The sequence below is a fragment of the Ictalurus punctatus genome, chromosome 1 (genome assembly GCF_001660625.3).
Source record: "Ictalurus punctatus breed USDA103 chromosome 1, Coco_2.0, whole genome shotgun sequence".
Classification (NCBI taxonomy): Eukaryota; Metazoa; Chordata; class Actinopteri; order Siluriformes; family Ictaluridae; genus Ictalurus; species Ictalurus punctatus.
This window is the reverse complement of record NC_030416.2, coordinates 28,648,508-28,674,203: the sequence shown is the minus strand read 5'-3', so window position 1 is coordinate 28,674,203 and position 25,696 is coordinate 28,648,508. Positions and strand designations below refer to the sequence as shown.

The 25,696-nt window shown below is 41.0% G+C and overlaps 1 protein-coding gene across 2 annotated transcripts in view; it reads right to left on the bottom strand.

The window, feature by feature from the left end:
- The window catches only part of reck (reversion-inducing-cysteine-rich protein with kazal motifs), an 80,481-nt gene that overhangs the window by 6,500 nt on the left and 48,285 nt on the right, over positions 1-25,696 (bottom strand). For both annotated transcript variants that reach the window (XM_017479299.3, XM_053683651.1), the window contains 11 exons: positions 23,825-24,089; positions 23,506-23,679; positions 17,603-17,815; positions 12,999-13,135; positions 12,769-12,909; positions 12,395-12,583; positions 10,973-11,077; positions 10,710-10,881; positions 6,097-6,292; positions 261-471; positions 73-146 (listed from right to left, as the gene is read on the bottom strand). In XM_017479299.3, the coding sequence (XP_017334788.1) occupies positions 73-146; positions 261-471; positions 6,097-6,292; positions 10,710-10,881; positions 10,973-11,077; positions 12,395-12,583; positions 12,769-12,909; positions 12,999-13,135; positions 17,603-17,815; positions 23,506-23,679; positions 23,825-24,089 (1,877 nt within the window). The remainder of the gene's footprint in view (positions 1-72; positions 147-260; positions 472-6,096; positions 6,293-10,709; positions 10,882-10,972; positions 11,078-12,394; positions 12,584-12,768; positions 12,910-12,998; positions 13,136-17,602; positions 17,816-23,505; positions 23,680-23,824; positions 24,090-25,696) is intronic.

Genomic DNA, 25,696 nt, shown 5'->3' with positions numbered 1-25,696 from the left:
GAACTGCAAAGATTTTCTGTACTACTTAAATATAGATAGAGGGCAGAAAACGAGCACAGAGAAGATAATTACCTTGGCGAATACATTCATCTGCTGTTTATTCCAGAGGATCTGCAACATCCCGGCACACACAGGGCAACATGCACCTACACACACACACACACACACACACAGGAAGAGGGGGGGTGGGAAGGGAAAAGGTCTAAACCTGTAGACACATGTGAGTTGTGTAAAGCTGAGAAGAGCAGAGTGTAACTCACCGGGTGGAGTGATGGGGTTACAGCCTGCAGCAGAGAGGGCAGGACAGGGCACGGCATTACAGCCTGAATCAGATGGGAAACCTTGCACAGAACCCAAAGCATGGCAACGGCCCTGATAATCCACAGCCATGCGGTCTGAAAACGCCTCACACACTGTGTTATACGTCTCACCATTGTGTCCACACACTTCCCGAGTTACCCTGCAGGCATCCTGTGTGCAAAACACACACACACACACACACACACACACACACACACGGTAAAACAAAATAAACATATTGCTCTTTGGTACGACGTGAAGCAATGTTCAGTGAATAATTACATTTATTATTAATAATATTCACAATTCTGCAGCTAGGCAATGTATTCTGTTAACAGTAAGATTGGGTTGCTAAGCAACATAACAGGCTAAGCTTAGGGCTTTATATGGACAGACCAATGGCTTAAATGTAATGAGCTTTATTATAGAATTCATCTATTAGGTTGAAGTCACATGTGTATATATGAAGGAGTTTACCTTGAACAGCTTTGAATGTGGCTCAGCCAGTCAGATTTTAGAACTGAAGCTTTTTATAGTTAGTAGTTGCTCAGTGCAAATGTAGAAATTATTATTATTATTATTATTATTGTAATATAATTATTATACAATAAATAAATTAAATTTCTGCTCTGAAAGGGACAAAAAAATTGTAAAACTAAATCCTTTCTTACTATTAACATTCCATCACTCGTTCTGGAGATATCACACTAACGAGAATCACGGACGGACGTACGAGCTGAAAACATAACGCCTCCACCTCTTCGTAGCAGAAGCTTAATAAAAAAAGAGCTAATAGATATTTCATGTCAATGTCAAATGTGTTTATATAGCACCATTAAAAACAATATAGGTTGACCAAAGTCATTTACAGCAATAAATACAAAAGCAAAAATAAAAAAAATATAACAATCATCATGTCATCTGACAATCACAGCACTACACACTACATGAGAGACTCTCACGCACACAGGAAACTGTGAAGGATACGGTCAGTTGCCTTTCGCCTCTGTCGTTACCAAGCTTCGATACACTGACTGCGTTTACATGGACAGCAGTAGCCTAATTATTGATCTTATTCTGAATAAGATAATATTGTGATTAAGGTGTTTATATGAGTCGCGTTTAGAATATTCCTTTCATGTTCCCGTTGTACATGTTATAGATCATAGATCGATTAACGGTACACGTCATTACGTCTCCACGTCACGCCATCCGACGTTCCCTCCAGAATTTCACGTATCGACATACAGTTGGCCTTCGTTAAGGTACCGTATACAGTTTTGGGTGTTTCATTTTTAATTTTACGAAAGCTTCAAGTGCAGTTAATTATTTGTCATGCTGTACGTGCTACTAGACGACTGCTTGAAGCCGTGGGCTGTGTCTCAAACCGCGTACTTACCTAATATATAGTAGCTGAAAATACATGTATTTCACCTAGTATATATACTGTAGTATGTAAGTACATGGTTTCGGACGCAGACATGCTCTCTTGTTTGACATCAAACGGTTGCACACTGCCGTGTGTGTACGTGTCCTGTCGCAAAATGCGGTGAAAACTCCCACATGACGTTAACAGTGTGATTAAGGTGTGTACATGTCTGTAATACACGTCAATAATGCGTCTAAAACAGGAATACTCCACATGTCTTAATTCCATTTGTGTTTACTTCGAGTATGACTTTAATCTGAATAATGTCATCAATAATCGCTTTTTACATGCTAGTTTCTTAATCAGAGTATCGTCTTAATCGGGTTCATATCGGATTATCGTTGTCCATGTAAACGTACTGACTATTGGTTTATCTGGTTTTGACTTTGTTCACATTTACAACCTTGTCTCTTTGCCTTGCCTAGTTTGGACGTTTGCCTGATCGATTGACCCTTGTCTGTCCGTGTATTGATTTCTCCCTGATCCTTTGGACTTGTTATTTTATTAAACTATCATACTTGCACCTGCGTCCGTCTGTGCCTCCATTACGTGACAACAATCATATGACAAATATAAAACTGTCTCCACGACTGAACAAATAGGAGCAGTTCTAATGTGTAGAGATAGGCTATAATCCAAAGCTTAGGGCCAGCTACAGCGAACACACGATCACCTCTAAGCTTTGATCTAGATCTTGAAACCATTAGTAGCATTTGATCACATGACCTGCGAGGGATTATGAGCAGATAGAAGCTCTGTAAGGTATGACGCCACTAGTTTGTTCAGAGATTTGTAAACTACTGTACCAAGTAGTGATGGAAAGTTCGGATCATTTCACTGACTCGGATCTTTGAATCTTTTTCAGCAATATGAACAAATCTTTTTTCGAGTCATTCCGTTCATTTCAGTAGGATATTATTAAAATCTCTCTCTCTCTCTCTCTCTCTCTGTGTCACTCTCTAAGACAACTCGTTGTTCCCAAGTCAAAGTAAAGATTCATTCAAAGTGAATGAATCATTCATGAACGACACATCACTACTAGGAAGAGGGTTTTAAAATTGATTCTGCACCACAGCCTTTCCCAACCTTTTTCCAGTCATGGCACTCTTTGACAATGTTCAAAAATTTGTGCCACCCTACACAAACACTAATGCTAGACAGCGCTAGCTACATGAGGATGAAGTTGATGGTCCAGAAACATCTGGAGCTTTTCTTTTCTAATATCCCTGCAAATTATTAGGATAAAACACACACATACGTTACACGTACTGACGTTGACGTGCTGCTGACAGGTCAGTGAGGGGGGTCGAGGGGAAGGGAATTATTATTATTTTGAATATATATATATCATTTTTCATTATTATGCGTGTGTGTGTCTGTCTTATTATTTCTGGGTATGTGTTATTATTTCAGACATCAGATATTTATCATATATATTAAATGTTTTATACACATTTGAGCATTTTAGAAATGTTCGAAAGATTTTTACACACCATCCCTGCTCTCATCAGATGGCACCCCATGTGCTTGCGCCTCCGGGTACTCAACGGGAGTCTAACAGCAGCATTCTGGGCTAATTGTAGTCAGATGTCTGTGGATGTCTGATTAATTCCGGAATAGAGAGTGTTGCAATAATCCAAATGAGAAGACAAGAGAAAGGAGCCTAAGTTGAAAAAAGCTCGATCTAACAACCGTGTTAATCTGCTCGTCCAGTCTGAGATCACTATCCAGTAAAAATCTCAGATTTGTTTTTTTACGTGTGGTTTCATATAGGATGCAAATTGATCTGAGTTAAGTATTGAATTTGGTGCTGTAGGGTGCAGGACCAAATATAGTAATCTCTGTCTTACTCTCGTTTAAATGTAGGAAATTTGATAATGAGTCTTTATTTGTCACATATACTGTACACATATATGTTACAGCACAGTGAAATTCTTTTCTCCACATACCCCAGCGTGTTAGGAAGTTGGGGTCAGACATGGCAGGGTCAACCATGGTACAGCGCCCCTGGAGCAGAGAGGGTTAAGGACCTTGCTCAAGGGTCCAACAGTGGGCTTGAACCTCCGATCAGTAACCCGTAGCCTTAACCACTAAGCCACCACTGAAGACGACCGTGTTGTTGTTTCTTTTAAACAAGCCAAAAGTGGTTCAGGAGCATTTGAGTCTCTAAGTTTCAGTAGATTTGGGTATCATCAGTGTCATGCATCAGCTTACTATATGTAATTGTGTAACATATAATGATTAATATTAAATTACGTTCTTTTATTATTTCCATGCCTTTCTTTCAAAATAAATAATTGGTGGTGAAATCGACATAATGTGTAAATCCCACAGTCTGGCAGATGCAGATGCCTTGAGCCTTGTGCTGCTAAATGCACTGAATGTCTCTCGTTTTTAAACATGATACCTAAGATTTGCTCATGCTCACATCCTCATTAACTGGCCTGCTTCCTTGCTGGTGGTGTTTTAATGAGCTGGTAATTGATCTAGCTGCTTTCCGTGAGATCGGACCTCGGGAAGCGTATGGTGAGTTAGCTTGAGCAACCTGAGCACCGCAGGAAGATTAAGTGCTGACCGATGTGTCAAGCACCTTATCTCTCTAAGTGCTCTAAGCCTAGCATAATATGGGTGAGAAATTTGAACTGTAAGGATAGAAAAGAAGCGCTGTGGTGGGATGTTTGTTTGGTATATGTGTCTGTGAAGGTCCTATGAAACACAGCCTAAGCGCAATTAGCAATATGATACTCAGAATTTGAGCCTCAGTGCTAATCACGGAGCTCTCCCTGGCTCTTACCTACCCTGTGGGTGTTTATAGGTTTATTTGTGTGTGTGTGTGTGTGTTAGTATAAATGAGGACAAACACACACAGCTAGACAGAAAAGTGTTCCCCACACCGTCTAACCGCGCAGTGCCGACGCTGAAAAATGCCCTGCGCTGTTCCTGTAATGAAAGTTGTGCACATCATTGAACACAGTGCACCGTGTTGACGCCGTGTTCAGGCTGCTGTTTATAGCTGAAGCTAAATGAATGGCTTTGGCCTCAGCAGACGGCAATAGTTAATGTAGAGTCTTCTGACCCAGATTCCTGGAAACTACAGCCTGAGCTCAGAGCGTAAACACACGCTGATATTATTCGGACAAGTGCCCTCTAGTGTCGCTTCAGAAACATGACAGAACAGGGATCTCGATCAAAGGTTGGCTGAATAAGATAACGGACCGAGATAACGTATTCGTTACGTCAGGTTATACAGCACAACGAAACACCTCTAATGACTGAGCCGAAGTTAAAGAAAATTACTGCGTTCTACTTACGTCATTACCTCTTTGCGTGCAATGCCACTAAAACTGTGGTAATTTTTATGTATTTAATTATTTTTATTTTTTTTACCTCATGCGATTTATCTTTGCAACAACAAAATTCCTGTCAGTAAGGGCAACACTAGCCAATCAGGTGTGTCTGTGAATTCATGTATGCGGATGAAGGTAGACCGCGTTCGCCCCCCAAGTGTGTCCTCCAAGCTTCTTGTGTCTTAGAGGAAGCACTCGCTAGACTTCACCTTCACCCCCCTAGTGGGTGGGACCTGGGAAATGACAGATTGGGAGCTAAATGATGCTCAAGTGCTACTCTATGGCAGTTTGGATAAAAGATTCACTCAAACACAGTATCAGTACCAGTACAGAAACACGTAGCTGCTTTACATATACAAGACTTTTTCTTTTAGCAAATACTATAACTAATATCATTTCTTCAGCTACTATTAAAACAACTTTTTGAAAAAAAATATTACTCAAACAGGATTACATCATTCTTGTCCAGATATACAGAAAGTTCACAATGTATGAGGCATTAGTTATTAAAGGGGCAGTTTGTAATTTTAGTTGCCTGTCAGGGAATCTTGCACTTCTCCTCAACCCCATCTCCTCTGTCGAATGTACATATGCCTTGTGAGTCGCCTTTAAGCAATAAGAGGTAGCGTTGAGTAGGTGTGCCCTTATAGTTCTAGAAACATCCATCCATCCATCTTCTATACCGCTTATCCTACTGGGTTATGGGGAACCTGGAGCCTATCCCAGAGAGCATCGGGCACAAGGCGGGGTTCACCCTGGACGGGGAACCAATCCATCGCAGGGCACACTCACACACACATTCACACACCCGCTCATACACTACGGACACTTTAGACACGCCAATCAGCCTACCATGGTTGGACCATCTTTGGACTGGGGGAGGAAACCGGTGCACCCCCGCAACCCCCAACCCTGTAGGTGTGAGGCTAACCACTAAGCCACCGTGCGCCCGTTCTATAAACATATCAAGAATAATAAACTGTGTTAGTTCTTGTGCAGTAATGGAGGTAATGTGTATACCTGACAGTGTCCCATGTATGCCAGGGTTTTGCCGCTCTGATACAGGAGACACAAGTTGGTGTGCTCCATGTTGTCTGTGTCGCAGACCGGATCCAGCTGGTTTGCGTCGCAGCCGGAAGGGCGGCCCACACACTGGTACTGCAGACACGGGTAGTCCGTTGTATTCGTCAGACACACACGCCGCTTCGGGATGCACCTGAGATAGCGAATATGAAATAATGCTGTTGTTTAATCACGGGTGATAGAAAACGGCTAATGCAAGTCATCTGAAGTATACAGCATGATAGACTTGCACGGATAAATGACTCTGCGAGTAGTATAAGCAGATATTGAATGGCTAATTTGCAGTCAGGTCCATAAATATTGGGACAGTGACAAAATTTTTGCAATTTTGCCTCTGTACACCAGCACATTTGGATTGGATTTGAAACGAAGCAATGAAGATGTGATTAAAGTGTAGAAGTTCAGCTGTAATTCAACAGGTTTAACAACAATACTGCATTAACTGTTTAGGAATTACGGTCATTTTTTGCAGAGTCCCTCCATTTTCACAGGCTGAGAAGTAATAGACAAGCTAACAATCATAAATATTAGGATTATTTTAATACTTGGAGGAAAATCCTTTGCAGTCAATGACAGTCTGAAATCTGGAACCCCTGGACCTCACCAAATGCTGAGTTTCCTCCCTTGAGATGCCTTGCCAGGACTTTACTGCAGCCGCCTTCAGTTGCTGGTTGTTTGTGGATCTTTCTGCGTTCAGTGAGTGAAAAGCACAAACTGTTGATTTGGCCACTCCTAACATTTTTGCTGTCTCTCTAATGATGGCCACCTTCAATTGCATCGACACCTTTTTGGACCGCATATCGAGAGTTCCCATGAACTGCTACCAAATGCACATTCAACACTTGGAGTCGACTCCAGACCTTTTATCTGCTTAATCTGTCATGAAAAAGCGAGAAAACAGGCCACAGCTGGCCATGAAACTGCTTATTTCATAACTTCATAAGGGCTCAGGTGGTAGAGCGGGTTGTCCACTAATCGTAGGGTTGGCGGTTCGATTCCCGGCCCACATGACTCCACATGCTGAAGTGTCCTTGGGCAAGACACTGAACCCCGAGTTGCTCCCAATGGCAAGTTAGCGCCTTGCATGGCAACTCTGCTACCATTGGTGTGTGAGTGTGAATGGGTGAATGAGAAACAGTGTAAAGCACTAAAAGGTTAAAAGGCGCTATATAAGTGCAGACCATTTACCATTTACTTATCAGTCAGCTGTCCAATTACTTATGAGCTTGTGAAAGTGGAGGGAATCTGTAAATCTGTGAAGTGGCTGTAATTCATAAACGTATTGATGCAATATTTTTGTTCAAAGCTGAACATCGACACTTCAATCCCATCTTGACTGCGTCATTTCAAATCCATCATGGTGGTATACAGAGGCAAAAATTGCATTGCTATCCAAATACTTATGGCCCTGTCTCTACTCTAAATGACAGTGTCAGTTTGAGAGAAGCTACTGCTTGCCCTGTGCTACATAAGTCGGTCACCACCTGTAACAGTAACGGAGTATCTACGCAAAATAGTTTGTTTGTAATGTAATTTGTATATATGACACTTTAAGTGGGATTGTATGGTATTACATAACATTTTATAAGAACAGAGGCAGGCTTGCTGTAGGCTGTACATGTTATCTCTGTGTCCATGTGAGTTTCTCCAGTTTCCTCCAACTTCCCCAAAACTTGCCCCTACGTGTGAATATGTGTCTGAATGTATGCGCCTGTATGTGTCCTACGATGGACTGGCACGCTATATATCCATATATGGTGTATTCCCGACTCGTGTTCCTGGGAAAAGCTCCGATTCCACCACAAACCTGACCAGGCTGTAATGGTTACTGAAAACAAATTATAAAATAAATAAGAAAATTTTACTTTATATAGTTTTAGTCTAGAATGCTTTAAGAGGTCTTAATTATAAATACGTTCTTCTTCTATATTCAGTCCTTAAAGTGTGAGTGAAAGAAGAGAGGTTGTGTTATTTTGTATATCCGGCTGTTCCCTTCCTCCTGCCTTTTTCATAACTTCTGAGGTTTAAATCCTGAGGCTTGAGCTGTGCGTATAAGTTATTATTGAATCTCATAATCCTCTTTCCTGTTCTTTTCTACAGGGCTTTGCTTTTTATTACTAAAAGATAAAAACGGTAGAATATTTACCAGTGTTTCCACGCACAACCTAAACGATACACTGAGGTACTGCTCAGGATATACGCAGGCCGACAGAAAGCTGAATGTAAAAGGTAAGGCAGAAAATGAGTTCCTGTCCAATGTGGACAGGACGGATGCAGGCCACGCCACAGAAGAATTTCTAATAGAAAGAAATAAAAAAAGGGAAAATAATTTGACTATTTTCCCATCCTCCCATAAGGACCATAAGGACTGCAATGTGAATAATACTGCGGTATTGCGATTGCTATTTGTGAGCAATTTGCTGGAAATATTTCTGCTGAAATATGTGCGATATTGGAAATATATTAGTGCTTGGAGAAGACGTAGTTTGTCCGCTGTGTGTTGGTTGGTATTACGGTCGGGTATCATGTTAAAAAGACAGAGAGTTCTTCTGAAGTAGAAGTGAGCTTAGTAAGGTGCTAGAGGTTAAAGTGTAGCACTGGATCATATTACACAGCAGTTGCACAACACAAAAGGAAGGGAAGATCAAATGTGGAGTACATTTTAAACAGCTCAGATTAGATTTTTGTGGCAGACTCATTTGTTTTAAGTGCCCAAGCTGTTAGTCATATTGCATTGCATTGCCAGACCGCGACCCATAATCAAATCAATCATTTAGTGGCCTGCGTGTCAAAACAGTGTGGCAACTCTGCCCCTCTGTGGTAAGAGGCCAAACTACAGGGAACTGATAGTAAGAACAGATATGGATGTCTTATGGCACATATTCCATAATTTGGAATGGGAGTACAAGTATAAGTATAAAATAAATGCCTTCAAGGGCACTTACTTTTAGTCCCTAGCATCATGAATCAGAGCGAAACCATGAATTCTTTTGCCCCTGGCTGTGAAAGTATGTCACATTGTGCCCTGTGATAGACTGGCGTCCCATCCAGGGTGTATTCCCACTTCGTACCCTGTGTTCCTGGGGTAGGCACCGAATCCATTGACCAAGGTAAACTGTATCCTGAAGATAAACGGAAGCGACCTGTTCATTCAGTACATTCGTAGGACTACAAGCAGCTCTTTATATCAGACATAAGACACTTGATCCATGGCAACTAGACTTGTTTATGAATGTCAATGCATCAAGGTTGGCTCCATAAAAGCCCCGCGACCGAGTTTTTCACAGCGAGGGTTTGCCATTTTATCATCTTGTTTACCAAAGAACAAACAATGGAATTACGTTCTCGCTTTGAACGCTGGGCCAGGCAGGGAGGTTATAAAACAAGCTGTTGGGTGTTACATAAGACAGATTCCACAAGACGTTTCATTTCAGAGGGAGAGCAACACAAGCAGGAGCCTTCTTCAATGTGCTCAAGAGCTCTTGAAGACTTTGTTCTCTTGAGTTGTTACAGTAAGCAAATGGTCTGGGGATACAATGGAAAATCGGCCAGAAGAGTCCAACAGATGCTTTGTTAAGATTCACATTAACGCACGGATTGAAGCACACAAACGAAGCGACAGAACTCGCATTAACAAGGTTAAACTTTCCACACTCCTCATTACTTTCCATGATTAGGACTAAAAGGAGAGGTGTTCATAAATGGGTGATACTTTTTAATAGTATTCTTGAATGCTTAAAGTGTTCATGACTCCAATAAGATTTCACACTAGTTTAACACTTCATCACTCACTCTGACAATAAAAGACACAGTTAGCACATGGCTTAACGTGAACTCATGCTGTCCCCGGAGGAGGCTGACACTCTTAAGCTAAAGGGCTTACGGCCCAGTAAGAGTATCCGGAGGAAGGATTACAAAACACTCTCGCCACAAAATACCTCCAGAAAATATTAGCTTGGGCTGGAGGGGAATGTTTGAACATCACACCTGAATAAACAACACGGCTAAGCATGGGAATCATGAAGAAAAAAAAAATCTCTCAGGAAGAGGAAGTGCCATAAAATCACCAGGTGGGGCAAAAAAATGAAAACTTGACTATATAGAGTACTTGGGATGTTTTAATGCAACCACACACTGGTACAGCGAGCGTATATCAACGTTACTCTCAATCCCGAAAGGGCCTTAACTGCATTTCATACTCTGATCTGTTCAAGTCCAACCAGCCGAATTCAAATAAAGGCTCGATTTATATGCTCGACGTGTTCGACTGGGTGCAGGAACACACTCTGGATGGGACACCGGTCTATTGCGGGCGTCATACACACACTTATTCAACCAATCCACTTACCAGCATGTTTTTGGGAGTTGGGAGGAAACCGAAACAAGGAGAACATCTGTGTGAACTTCACACAGATATTAAACCCGAGTTCGGCCTTAACCCGGGGATCGCCGAGCACACATGCTGTGTACTTGATTGTTTTTAATGATACTTGATGTAATTACAGACTGGGCAATGTGCCATCACTGCTCTGGGACAGTCCTGCTCTCACCTCTGGTTTCTCTGGCATGGGTTGGGTGAGCAGGGTCCAGTGCTCCTGCAGGAGCCAAACACAAACTGATTGTCTTGGAAGCCCATACAGCGTGCCACACAGGCACTGGGGTAGGTGCGTCCATTACGGGCACACACTGGAACAAAGTTATCAGGACAGCCACATGGAAGACCTGCGAGAGAGAGAGGTTGAAACAGAGAAAGGAACAGGAAGTAAACTGTAGGGCTGAAAGACTGTAGGAGCAGTGAAACATATACACTCACCTGTAAATGAGTTGTCTAGACTGGGGCACTGCGGCGGGAAGCAGATGGTTTCTCCAGCGTTGCAAAAGCAGGACTTACAGTCCACCTTGAAAGATGCTCCATGACCTTTAAAATACAAACTGGTTCAATAGGAGTGTATGGCTGCGTATACATAAACATCTAAATCCTTTAACTGCAAGTGTTTAACATTTACAATACTGACTCCTACAACACAGTATAATAACATGTCTCCTTTCTGTCTTGTCTAGTGCAAATGTAAGTGACATTTTCAAACTATTTACTAGCTGCACAAGAAAAAGCGCTTTAGCAACCGAAAGAAAAAAGAACCGATATGTTAACCGAAGGTACGGCATGGCCATGTAAAGCTAACTGCTAACTCTCTGTAAAGATGTTGGGATGTCTGTGCCACAAACCTGCTCCAGTGTTTCCTTCTTTTAATGGCACCTTACACAAATACCCAGTATTAACTATGAGATTTCAATTTCCTTACATAATGCTCTCTTAGGCCTGGCCCGTCCTGTGTCAAAATGAGGACATAGCCGTGCAGTGCTTTATTAAACAAATCTGTCAGAAATAAGCCCAAAATAGCCAATCCACTCAGAAAATAAGCAAAGCATGAAAGTCATTCAGGTTCAAACCGACCACCATTTACAATACGATACAAAATGAACAATACAACACAGATGCCCATAAATAAAACTGTCTTAAATTAGAGTCGGGCCATTACAATACTTATATACTTCTCTTAGGGCAAATCCTCATATTCATGATAATAAATTCATAATTTGTTGCATATTTATTTTACATGGTTATGAGTGTTTCCAGCACAAGATCGTTACTAATTTTCAGAAATGGTAGTTATGAATAATACCAGCGCCTGCAGGTTTGATATTCCGGTTGTTTTTGTGACTGCTACAGCGCTACACCGCTAGGCGTCAGCCTCAAAAGAAGTACGTTACTCGAGGCAGTCAAATGCGTGAATCAATCATTTACGGCTCATGCCAAGGAAGGGCAAGTCTCTCTAAAAGCTCCTCTGTGACATTTCAGGCTGTCCAAAAGGAGACCGCAGGAAGGAAATTCCAGCTTGTGGTGGCGTTTACTCTTCTCCTTTAATGTAATGTTTTGTTAGGGGATTCTTTCAGACGAGCGAGACGGCTGAGGGCTGCGTTTGCTCTAGCGTTTGCTGTTTTTTTTTTCTCTTATGGATCCAAAGAGAACAAAAGCCTTTCTCCTTTTAACCGAGATAATTATTGTGTAATCATCGCATGATTGCTCTCTGTTAACAATTACACACTCATTTTTCGGAAAACATTCACCATCTTGACAAAATTTCTGGGTTGGATGATATGTCATGATCCGAGTAAACAAAACAAAACATCAAAATAATAAAGGTTAAGATATAGCGAGTCTGTCACGTCTCACTTTTCCTCTGTCCTCCGACGGTGCAGGTCTTTGTGGTGTCGATGCAGGGCATTTCGGCACAGTTTTCCAGACGGCTGCTTTGCCCGCAGGTGCATACCTCGTAACAGCCTACCTGCCCGCTGCGCACTGGAACCTGGATCCGAGCCTCCATGTGCACGAGGAACTCGGATGCTTCACCCAGTTTGCAGCCTGCCACAGGAGACAGTTTCCAGTTTGGTTTAAAGACATTACACCTTAACCAGGCGCTGGTGAACAATCAGTTATAAAAGTAACTGAGAACAGACAGATCTTGTTTAAAAAAAAAATAAAAAAAATAAAAAAATGTATTCCACAGTAATGTTGAATGTTGGACTAATGATATAAAAACCAAGTACCAGGCACACAGAAGTAAGGCAGGCAGTCTTGTCCTGGGTGACAGCCCTTCCTGTTTACTTCACACAGATGGTTGCTGGGACATGGGTTGGGATTACAGGGATGGATTACCTCCTCGATGATGTTTTCAAAGGGACTAGGAGCTGTCGGAACCAAAGGAATTCCATGTACAGATGAATGTCATTTTTATAAACAGAAGAAGAAAGCTGAAGTTGAAGGGTTTAAGACTCACCGAGGTATCTCTGCAGAGGAATGCATCTGTCTGGGTCGTCGGTAGGGGACAGAAGGTCACAGATCTGCTCTGGGGTGTGGCCTTCTCCGAAGCGTGAGAAGTCACCGCAGTGGGTAAGGATGTCCACACAGTCCGACCTGAAGGTGAACGTGAAATGTTCAAATGAGATCTGAACGATATTATGGGGGGGGGGATGCGGCACCTAGAGTGGGATTACTTTGTTTAAGCTTGGGATCAAATGCATACCAGTTATTTGCCACTTTCAAACTTGGAATAAGATACAACCGGTAAATATGGAAAGCACCGTATAAATTAGAACATAAAAAGGTCTCCGTAGAGGATAAGACAAGTATATAATAATTAAAGGTAAAAACTATAATATAAAATCTTGTTTCAAGTGTCTGCTGCAGAGAACGGAAGCACACCACTTCTCTGTGTTCCTGCCAGCCTGGAATGCACACACACACACACACACACACGCACGCACACACACACACACACACACACATATCAGTACAGGCCTCTGTGTTCAGATAGAGGAGATGAAAGGACGCTTCCTGTTGACTGTTTACACCATAAAACAGCTTCATGCTTGGACACACATTGGAGCTGTTTCTCTGTGCTGTTTTTATCTGTTGTGACTGAGACCATCCCAGAGTGACTCGACAAATTTGACATCCAGCAGTGATTTTTCCGATCCGGGCTACTTGCCGGTTGTTTCGTTATTCACCTTATTCATATTAACGTAAGAAATCCACTCTTTGTTTTCTTTGTCCAGTGTCACACATGTCTGCAGTCTTCACACACACACATCTGGAATTCATGGAACAGAGCCACGTCGGTGAAAAACATAATCACATTGACTTAGTTCCAACTGACCCTCACTAAACAGACACCGATCAGTTGAACCCTTACAAAAAAGATACTTAAATTGTACTATATATAAATATATATATATATATATATATATATATATATATATATATATATATATATATATATATATACACACACACACACAGTATATACAGAGACATACACTACGTATACTTAAGTGCACTTTTGTTAGACAAGCATGTGCAAGTATGCTTGAGGAGAAGTACACCAAACTTCAGGTAACCTATTTACCTTCACTTGTCCCCAGTGGTTAATGTGAGCTGGTATGATCCAGAACAGCATTTCAGGACCTTCAGTAACTTAGTTTTAGGTTTGTACATGTGGTGTGTTGGAAAGCTGGAACCAAACTAGCAATCACTGTATCGCAGAAATAATAAGATCCAGTCGTGTTCCATTTTATTGTCTGTTGCAAAATGCACAGTTCTTCTGACTGATCAGCTTTATCCCAGGATGAAATATTTCTATCCTGATGGGAATGGGCTCTTCCAGGAGAAGAGCTTTACAAAGACACTTTTTTTATTTCAGTTTGACACTCGTCTGTATGTACTTAATGCCCACACACAGTGCTGTGAAAAAGTACTTACGCCCATCCTGATTTCTTCTGCTTTTGTGTATATCTCGTAAACTAAACTATTTCAGAAAGTAAAACAAAATCTAAGATCAAACAAAGGCAATCTGAGTAAACACAAAATACAGGTTTTAACTGATAATGTTATTTAGTGAAGCAAAAAAGTGATTCGATATTAACCGGGCCTGTGTGAAAATGTATTTGCCCCCATAGTTACTAACTCCCCAAATCTGCATTCATAATGGGATTCAGCTGGACTAGACATAACCAGGCCTGATTACTACAAACCCTGTTCAATCAAATCAACACGTAAATAGAACTTTTTCATCAGCATGAATTTGGTTACAAGGTCTTACCCAGTAACACATTATGCCAAAGTTGAGAGAAATTCCAGAAATGATGAGGAAGAAGGTGATTGAAATGCATCAGGCTTACAAAGCGATTTCAAAGGCTCTGGGACTCAAAAGAACCACAGTGAGAGCCATTATCTCCAAATGGAAAAACTCGGCACAGTAGTGAACCTTCCCAGAAGTGGACAACCTTCCAAAATTCCTCCAACAGCACAGCAAGTACTCATCCAGCAAGTCACAAAGTTGACAACATCAAAGGACCTACCGGCCTTTCTTGCATCAATAAAGGTCACTGTTCATGACTCCACTATCAGAAAGACACTGGACCAAAATGGAATCCATGGAAGAGTGGAGAGATGAAAAAAAACTGCTAACCCAGAAGAACATTAAGGATCGTCTGAATTTCCTCAGACCTTTTGGGAGAATGCTCTGTGGATTGATGAGTTGAAAGTGGAACTGTTTGGAAGACAGAGGTCCGGTTACATTTGGCGTAAACCAAACACAGAATTCCACAAAAAGAACATCATACCTACGGTCAAGCATGGTGGTGGAAGTGTGATGGTGTGGGGATGCTTTACTGCTTCAGGACTTCTGTAACATGCAGTAATTGAGGGAAACATGAATTCTGCTCTCTACCAAAAAATCCTAAAGGAGAATGTCCGGTCTTCTGTCCGTAAATTGAAAGTCAAGTGCAACTGGCTTATGCAGCAAGACAATCATCCAAAGCATAGGAGTAAGTCCTAGTCCTAGAAGTAAGTGAAAGACTGATCTCCAGTTATCGGAAGTGTTTGGTTGCAGTTATTGCTGCTAAAGGTGGCACAACCAGATTTTAAGTTTAAGTGGGCAATCAGTTTTTCACATGGGTAATGGGTGTTGGACCATTTTTTTTGTTTTTGCTTCAATAAAAAAATTAAATAAAAACTGTATTGTGTGTTCACTCAGGTTGCCTTTGTTTTATATTGTATTTCTATTACTAAACTATTTAGTGTGAGATGTACACAAAACAGAAGAAATCAGGACGGGGACAGATACTTTTTCCCTGCGCTGTAATACACTTTAAGAAAGATACTAAATTGTACTGTACATTTTCATAAGGAAATCTTGGTTACTATATCTAGACAAGGGCATGTGTCGCTGAAACAAAGACTGAAAGTAAATTACCACTGTGAATGGAAGCAGCTTAATCACTGTTTGCTAGCCGACAGTGAAAATATTTATTAAGACCCAGCTGTTCTCATGAAATACATATAATCATACCCCTGCATGGCCGGATCAGTGCTGCTCATTTATCTCCATAGATGACTAGTTAGTGTGCAAGGCTGCTGACTTTTCGACTGAGTCTATACACTTTCGCTTCAGTATCTTGAAGACATTTTTGTGTCTGCTCCTTTCTAAAATTTAAGATCATCAAAATTAGCACGAATTACACGTAGCAAACCTTGCACCCATGTCTCTAGAAACTCTATAACTGACATGCTGTTTGAAACATTAGCAGATGTATCGACAGTAACGAACTGGACAAGACTTAGCAAAATGTCAAAAAGGGACGGTAAAACGACATTTTTCCTAGGACGAACGCTGTGACAAACTTGAAACTCGCACACGCATGTAAGAATACGTGCTTGTCCACAAACCGTCAAGTTCTGATTGCTAGCAGAAAGAAACAGTGATGCGTGCCGGAACAGGTCAAAAGAGGAGGGATGCTGATGGATGACGGTGAGGTCACAGCCTGCCATCACTCACTGACATGGGCTTTTGTCCTGAGCTGCTGGAGTCATGGTGTTTCTTGTCAAAAACATGAGCGTGAGCATTCTAAGCCATTCTCCAGAACTGTTGCGTGAGGAGCACTAATCCTCACAGTACCGGAGTTCAAGTGAGTGCCGAGGGACGGGCCGCTGATCGCCAAATGAGACAAGCTTTTGCTCAGAGTGTAAACACAGGTGTGATAAAATGCGAACAAAACAGCCAGTGTTGCTCTCGTGTGTGTGTGTGTGTGAATGAAACTGTCAGGTGGAACATCTCAACTCCGACATGCCAAATGAGGTCAAACAACCTCAGAGCATGGATTACACCAGCAATCAGCCAACGTATTCCTTACTCATACAGTCAATTCCAAAATTTTTGGCACCCTTCATGAAATTGTGAAACATGTTTACAAACAAATATATAATAATAAACAAATGATAAATAACGTGCAATTTATTAGTGCAAAACACTGGTTTCAGTCATTCTAAAGTATTTAACTAATCTAAATGATTTCATTCTATACTTTATATAGAAAGGTTATTTTCTTCTCGAAGGCAAACAGGTAAAACTCCAGGTAAATTCTTTCATATTTTGGTCAGGATTTGTTTGAAACCATCTCCATGGGGGAATTTTATTATTAAAAAAAAAAAAAAAAAAATCTCATTAGCAAGTATTTCTTTAACTGTATGATCACTGAACATGAGTGTTCACTATTTCAGACTCTCTTTTCTGCCATTAGTTAAGGCAATAACTATATAACCAGTGCATTTTATTTTCAGTAAAGACAGCATCTCTGTTCAGAGACTTGAACTATACACACTTACTGGTAGCTCCATTTGTAACAGAATAGACTGAACAGTGAAATTTCCTGTCAGTGTTACTTTGACTTAACTTTGTTAATACAGTTCTGTGAATACAGTTTAAAACAGCAGCCCTTAAGTTAATACGTTAAAATCAAATTAAAGTCAGCCTGAACTAAACAACTAAACATGGGAGAAGAAGAAACAGGACCAATATGGAGAGATTGGAAGTGGAATACACACTTGCAGATGACGCTGCTTCTTGATTTGCTGTAGCAGGGTTTGATTTGGAGTGCGCAGGCCACAGCCTTCCACATCTCCGGCCGGCACTTTCTAATGTCCAAAACTGGGATGTTCATCAGAGGCATCTTTATGGTTCCATTGGACCAAAGTTTGATGTCGTTCATGGCACCCTGGTCAGACTGGATGTTGCAACTCCGGAAGAGCTCTGTTGGCCTAAAAAAAGAAGAAGTCTTTTTTCAGTTAGAGAGTGAAACACTAACGTAGAAGACCTTGTCTGGATCAGCACCCCGCTACCTCAACACTTTCCTGAAGGTTTACGTTCCCTCACGCAATCTGTGATCGATTAGCAACTGACGCTTAGTAGTGCCTTCTCAGCGAGGCATGAGGTCCCTTTCCAGAACCTTCACACTAACTGTCCCTCAGTGGTGGAATGAACTTCCAACCTCAATCCGGACCACAAAATCTATCACTATCTTCAAAAAACAGCTAAATACCCACCTCTTCCGTGAGCACGTAACTAACCCCTAAAACACCAATCCCACATTATCCTAAAAAAAAAAGTACTCTGGCTCTTACACCTCTACTCTGCGCACTTTGCTTCTCTAGAACTCAATTAAAAGATCTTGTATGGTAGCACTACTTGTATTGTTCTCTGCTTAATATATCGCTTTGCTTGTATTTCCTCATCTGTAAGTTGCTTTGGATAAAAGCGTCTGCTAAATGCATAAATATCAATGTAATTTCATGTGTCAGTCTTTAGCACACAGTCCTTGCAAGTATCCCACTCCTGACCATGACTGTTTACTATCCAGATTAAACTGTTTATCATCCAGATTTGTCAATGTTAATGGGATGTCTAGATCTTGGCCAGAGTGAAAGCTCTTAGTACATACTGTAAGTGAGCCAGAGAAAGTCTTATTTAGGGGCCAAATCTGAGCAGACCAAAAGCAGACCAACAATATCTTTTAAAGTCAGCCCAAACTGGCTCAGAAATGGATCCCCAATGGATGTAACCGATCAGTTGATACTCACTGCGTACCACTTGTCAGAATTGAAACCTGCCCCGAAACCACACACTATTCAACACTGGCAGAAGGAGCGTTCAGGGAGACCTGTGATTTCTTTACTAATCCACCAGAAGAAGCTCCTCTCATGTAGTCCTAGCATGGGTTCAGAGAGGGGATTTTTGTATGCTCTGGTAGAACACAGCATACTGAGTTGTAGAAGCTTCTTGCTGTTCAGAGAAGCGTTTGTTTACAACACTTTTTAATGTTTTATTTTGGAGGAAGAGGGTGCGTGAGTGTGAGCCCTTAACACTGAGGGGAGGAACTCATTTCAACAAGAGAGTGCAAGAACTCAGCACTGTGGCTGGGAATTCTCTGAGGAACCGAAAACATTACTTCAATTGCCTGTCCATATTCATTTGGTTTTCTAAAAACAGATAAACATCTTATTTGTAACACTATCTTTCAGGATGTTATGTCTGACTGCCAGCAGAGGTCGTACTCAGCTGAGTTCTAATGTGACCTCTGACCCCAATTTCCTGCTCACTTCCTCACTTTGCGTATATATGCTCACAATTTTCAGTTGCGAAGTCGTGCCAATTATCTATTAGCATGTTCCGAGCCCTGTTTATGCCTGTTAGCCTTGTATATTTCTAGATCTTCTGGCTGTTCATTTGACTACACTTCGGATTATTCTCTGATTCTGTCGTTTGATGCCTGACACTCAGTACGTTTACATGGACATACTCGAATTAAACACTAATTGAATTAAGACATGTGGAGTATTCCTGTTTTAGTCGCATTATCGGCATGTACAGACATGTACACACCTTAATCACACTATTAACGTCGTGTGAGAGTTTTCACCATGTTTTGCGACAGGACACGTACAAACACGGCAGTGCTCAACCGTTTTACGGCAAACAAGAGAGTACGGCTGCATCCGAAACCGCGTACCTACCTACTATAGACCTGTTGTAGATAAAATAGTGTGATTAAGGTATTTACATGTCTGTAACGCACGTCGATAATGCGACCAAAGCAGGAATACTCCTCACGTCTTAATACGATTTGTGTTTAATATGAGTATGACCTTAATCGGATTAAGGTAATTAAAAATTGCTGTTTACATGGTAGTTTCTTAATCAGAGTATTGTGTTAATCGGGCTAATATTGGATTATTGTTGTCCATGTAAACGCACTGTGTGTTAGCATTCTGAATTGTGTATTGCTCATTAAAATCTTCCTGCATATGAAACCTTCTCCTGAGTCTAGCGCATTACATTATTAAATCCTAGCTACCTCAAAGTGTGAAACTATGCTTATTGTGCATAATTCTTTGTGCTTTGATAAAAATTTTTTTAAAAAAAATAAGAACATTCCTTTAGTAATACTGACCAAGACAGATCACTAGGGTTGTTGTCACCTATGCAACATTTAGTCCATTTGAACTGAACCCTGGTGGATTTTCCCTGTTGGTGAGATTCTTTAGACAGGTGAGAACACAGCAATCGCACTTGGTTCATTACAAAACAACAGTTCCGACACCGTCCGAGTGAAGTGGTTTCCACCCAGTTCCGAGTGAGGTTTGATGCGGTGTATTTTGGGTTACAGGCAGCATTTTTGTAGATGTGAGCTTGTAAACTGGCCCATGAATCCCAAAGCAGCCCAAAATATGCCTCAGTCAAAGAGTTTTTTTCTTTTTCGGTTTGTTGAATTATGTGCAGTGTGAAACCAAACCAAACCAATTAGCAAACAAACCAAAAATATCAATTTCACTCTGATTTGTTCATGGCAAAGATATTCATACACGTGAAAGTGCCCTAAAATGATCATGATGATTAAGATTAAGTTAAGTCAGGAGTTCAAGCCCCAGCACTGCCAAGGTACGATTGTTGGGCCCTTAACCCTCAATTGCTCAGTTGTATAAATGAGATAAATGAATGTCGCTCTAAGGCGTCTGCCAAATGCCATAAATGTAAATGTAAGTTGATCCACAAACATTCAGTGTATGGTTCAACATGTAGCTGATACTAGCTCTGACACTAGCTTTCCATATTCCCTACTGCATTTCCTGTCGATGCACACGCTGACTCAAACAGCATCCTCACAGGCGAAATCAACCCTTTCTCTCTGCATCCTTCGACGACGGGGTGTGTGCAGGGTTTACTGGTACTGCTCAACACTGCTACGAGCACAATGCTCCACAACCATATTTGTCCCCAACAGTTTTTGTGTTCAGTTTGTGCTCTGTGCCACTGCCAAGTCCTCGAAGCAACAGCTTTTGAAATCTGCAGGGGTGCCCACCAGTGCAATTCTCCATAGGAAACCTTCAAAGGAAATCAAAGCCAGGGTTTGTTTGCATGACCTTTGAATCCCGCCATGGAGGCAAGGGTGCTGTCATCTTAAAGAAAGATTCATCAACCCTGTCCAGTCTAAACAATACACAGAATAGTTTAGATTGCTTTGAATGCCTGAGGTTCTGGGGGATGTGGGCAAGGATCCTATAAGTAATGATATCTTTGACAAGATAAAACGTCTAAAGCAGAGGGAATAAATCTTAATAGCTTTCTTCATCTAAAACATTTCCCTAGGTGAATTCTAGGTAGATAAATGCGCTTTCAGTTATTTTAGGATTTGAGAAGTATGTAATAATTGCATGGCATTGTAATAAATGCATGACAACTCACTGTCAACGTCCGATAAAGCACATGCTGCATGTAGTAAAATAGTGTCTGTGTAGAGGAACATACAAACATCATACATCAAAGCATATCATTTATACATATAGACAGTTTTAATGGGAACAGAATGGGACCATAATAATTACTCAACGATTTAGAATGATTTAGAATATTATCACTATATTGTATTAAAATTGTAATAGTGTTAATATTGTTAACTTGTTCTTACTAAGCATCAAATCGACTAACATAACAACTAACTACATAACACTGTTTAGTTATCATGTTCTCTTTTAGACAGGCTAGCTAACTGCAGCCATGGGAATGACTTCTGTTTATCTATAGACGGTTAATCAGAGGAATATTTTAGAAAATTCCAGCATGATACATGTAGCTGAGGTGCATTTATAAAGGCCTGTCTGTCATGTTCTTGAAAACTTTCATAAAACTCCTGTCTGGTGAGCAGATTTATGGGAGTCTTTCCGTATTCATTCAAAGTCAGGACCTTTAAGAGAGCTTATTTGTTCTTATGCTACTTTTAATGGGATAGATTTTCATTTATTTATTTATTTATTTATTTATTTATTTTTAGCTCAGGAGCATTTACGATGTCCCAAATTGATGATTTTTAAAGCCATTTTCTCCCAATTTTGTTATTTGCCATTAATTAGGTAGCTCTCCTCTGTCACATGACAGCTACCAACTGGGGAGGGTGAAGGTTAGCCCATAGTTCCTCTGATACACATGAAGCCAAACCAAATTTTTTCCGCCTAACTGATGCTCATGCTAAATCACAGTGCAGAGTTCACAAAGACGCCTGCGTTTGGGATACAGCCAATGTTGCTCTCTATGACCCCCAGCAACGGATATTTGTGTCTTTATTGAAATTCAACTTGAAAATCTCCCAATAAAAGAGAGAACGCTTTTCTATTGCCTCATCATTAATGTCTACCTAGGCAGCATTGTCCTAAATTGGACACAGGCTCATGATTTTGTATTGATAACTTTATTGTGTATGTTAATATTGTAGTGTATACCTCGTCCCAGCTAGTGGTCCTGGAAGGTAATGCTAAATAGGACCTCCACTGTAGAATCTACTGGTTTAGTAGCGAATTGCCTTCTACTGTCTATTATGGTCATGTCTTGGATTCTTGGATGCATTTTTACATTGTAAGGATTTTACAATGACAGGATTTTGTTCTACATGATTGTTTCTCTGGTGTTACAATTTTTACATTGATGTCTGTGTGTATTCATCACCAACAGCCACTGAAAGTCATAAAATAAATCTGCCCTTTCAAAGAACCCATGAGTGCGCCAATTCACCAAGCCACATCTGAAGGAAAATGCTCCAGGGTCCTACCATCTGACAACAGTTCATCATCAAACCATGAACATAAAGATGCTGTTGCAAACTCAATAAAATTGTATTGGCGCGGTTGAGACTCTGGCCCTAAAACCATCGCGAGGGCCAAATGGAATAGTTGGGCTGGGTGATGTGGAGGGCATGTGAATCTACAAACAATTTAGCATGGGCAACAACCACCCCTACCATAATAACAAAGACCATGCAGACCTACATCTGAGGTGGAGAGTACGAGTGACCTGACAACAGACTGGCCATTACACTACTGACAACAAGAAACTGGCTACGGGTTATAATTCTCTCCACAGAATGTATATTTATTCATTCATTTTCAGTAACACTTTATCCTGGACAGGGTAGCAGTAGATCCGGAGTCTATCCCGAGAACAATCGGTATGAGGTAGGAACATACCTTTGATGGGCAATTTATAGTCAAAGCAAAATGATCAAAACAGCACAAACTCTTGGTCTGAGATGACCTTAACTTCTAATGCTTAAAGAACTTCTTCTCTTTCTTTTTTCAGTGGCTTTTTCTTAGCCCACCCTAGTATTACAGTTGTAGCTTAGTGATTTGGTTTCCACGACAACAGTGTGAATACATTTAGTTCTGGTTGCTATAGCTGTCCCTATAGCTAATATTGCTTAAAGTCCCCAACAACATAGATTATGGTTTTAAAATATAGTTAATTTTTTTTTTTTAAATGGAAGCCTATGCTTGTTGAGAGACAACTAAAAAAAAATTCAGTGTGAACTGGCCTAAAAGTAACTCATTTGATGAACCAGAACTCTGGCCTTCTAGATTTTTTGGAACCAAGCTGGTGAATTTTTTTTGGTTTTTGGATTTGTTACCTGTTGTTAAAGTTGGTGCAGTAGGTGAGATCTTTGCAACCCAGCTGGCATGGTTCCCTCACATCTGCAAGGCAGGTGATAAGATCTGTTTCAACAGGACTGTACTCACAGACCTGGTCAAACTCCTGCCACGTCTGAGTTCCCCAGTTGGTGCTGATCTCCTGGCACATAACTCTGATGAAAAATAAGTTACACAACTGCATTCAGAGGTGCAAACACATGTGGGCCTGTCTGCTGATCTGCTTTGGGTTATGCTTTTCCAAGCAAAATGTCACGCTACCCAAAACTTAGGTTAAAAAAAATGCGATCTTGAGCTGACCTGCACTGTGAGGTATTCGCTTTGGAGCAGCAGTGGAGCTTGGCACAGTCCATCTTGGCTGTTGGAGAGGTCTCTGGGTCACTTTTGGCCGGAGGGTGAGCGCTACCCAGAAAGCACTGCCACAGTGGGTCCTGGGGGAGGGGCTGGCTTCCGCACTCTGCAATCAGGCCCTCCATGATCTCGTGCTCGGTGTTCATGGTGCGCAGGATCCGTTTACACGCCGTCTGGCAGTGTGCCTCCTCTGCTCGGTCACAACAGTACAGGCCTGGAGGAGTACATATGCTTACGGTTAGAAAGTATGACAAGAAGAATGCATAGGGATTTACTGGCAGGGCGGAAAAGGTAAATGTCCTGATTAGGTAACAAGCATTTGATCTATTGCTTCTTTGAATATGACATGGTTTAACGTTGCTCATCAAACAAGTGTAACATGAACATCAACCATGTTTTTGCAATAACACATAAAGCATGAAACCATAAAAAGCAAACGAATATCAGAGAGTAACATCATGAGGAGGAAATTTATTATGACTGGTAAATTAGGTAGCTGGAGTTCATATGCTTTCATTTTGGGTGAAGTAGTATCATATGATTATAGGAAATTTCAGTCTGGTGATTTAGATGGAACTAAAATCATTTTGACATTTCCTACTACATATAGTTATGAAAACTAGACGTTTGTCATTTGCATATACACTTAAAAAGGCCAAAAGTAGGTGGACACCTTACCATGACACCCATATGTGCTTACTGAACATCCCATTATAGATTTACTCCCTCTTTGCGGTTAAAATAACCTCCACTCTTCTGGGAAGGCTTTCCACTAGATTTTGGAGCGTGGCTGTGGGGATTTGTGCTCACTCAGCCACAAGAGTATTAGTGAGTTCAGGCACTGATGTTGGATGAGGAGGCCTGGGGTGAAGTATTCTTCCCAAAGGTGTTCAGTGTGGTTGAGGGCAGACCCTTCCAGGTCTTTCACACCAAACACTGGAAAACCATGTCTTTATAAACTTCATTTTGTGCACAGGGGCATTGTCATGACGGAGCGTCCCCCTAACCCTATCTCTACCCCCCCCCCCCCCCCCCCATTTCCTTTCCAGAATACAAAGACATCCTATACAACTGTGTGCTTCCAAATTTGTAGCAACAGTTGGAAGAAAAAACACATGTGGGTGTGATGGTCAGGTATTCCCAAACATTTGGCGGTATAGTGTATCAAACCCAGTAAAGTTATAGCATTTTAAAGTCTCATTACCCCTAAAGGTGAATGTAACATGGGGTGGGCAAAGGCACGATGCAAGTGTGTAAACTCAACATGTGTTTTATTTGGTTAAATCCAAGAATCACTGTCAAGGGCTTCTTGAAAAATTCTAAAATTAAAATGGGAAATGAGTTTTCACTGCTTATCAGCATCATCCACATCAGTCTCTGTCTCATCACCTGAGGTAAAAGTTACTCATGGCATTTAATCACAAGCCTCATCGTCGTCTTGTGACTCGGTTCAAGATAATATCAGTGGGAAAATAATCTCTGATTAATTCTGTCAGTTCTTTTAGCTAAATTTCTTGTAATGATTTTTTGTTAGGTCATTTAAATGATGATAATGATGATGGTGCAGGAGCATAATGGACATTTTTACCACTGGTATCTGGTTTCGAACAGAATTGATTAGGCTTATGCCCATCTTGCTATGATTTTTGTAAAATATTTCTATGTTTTCATTCAGAAGAGATATCAAAATGTATTATTGGCATAAAGCATTAGTCAAAAGCCCATTTTGCATTATTTTTTCCCCTAGAATTTCCCTGCAGAATTTTCCCAGACCATCACACATATGTTTCCATGTTTGATAAATTAGGCTAATATGAACTG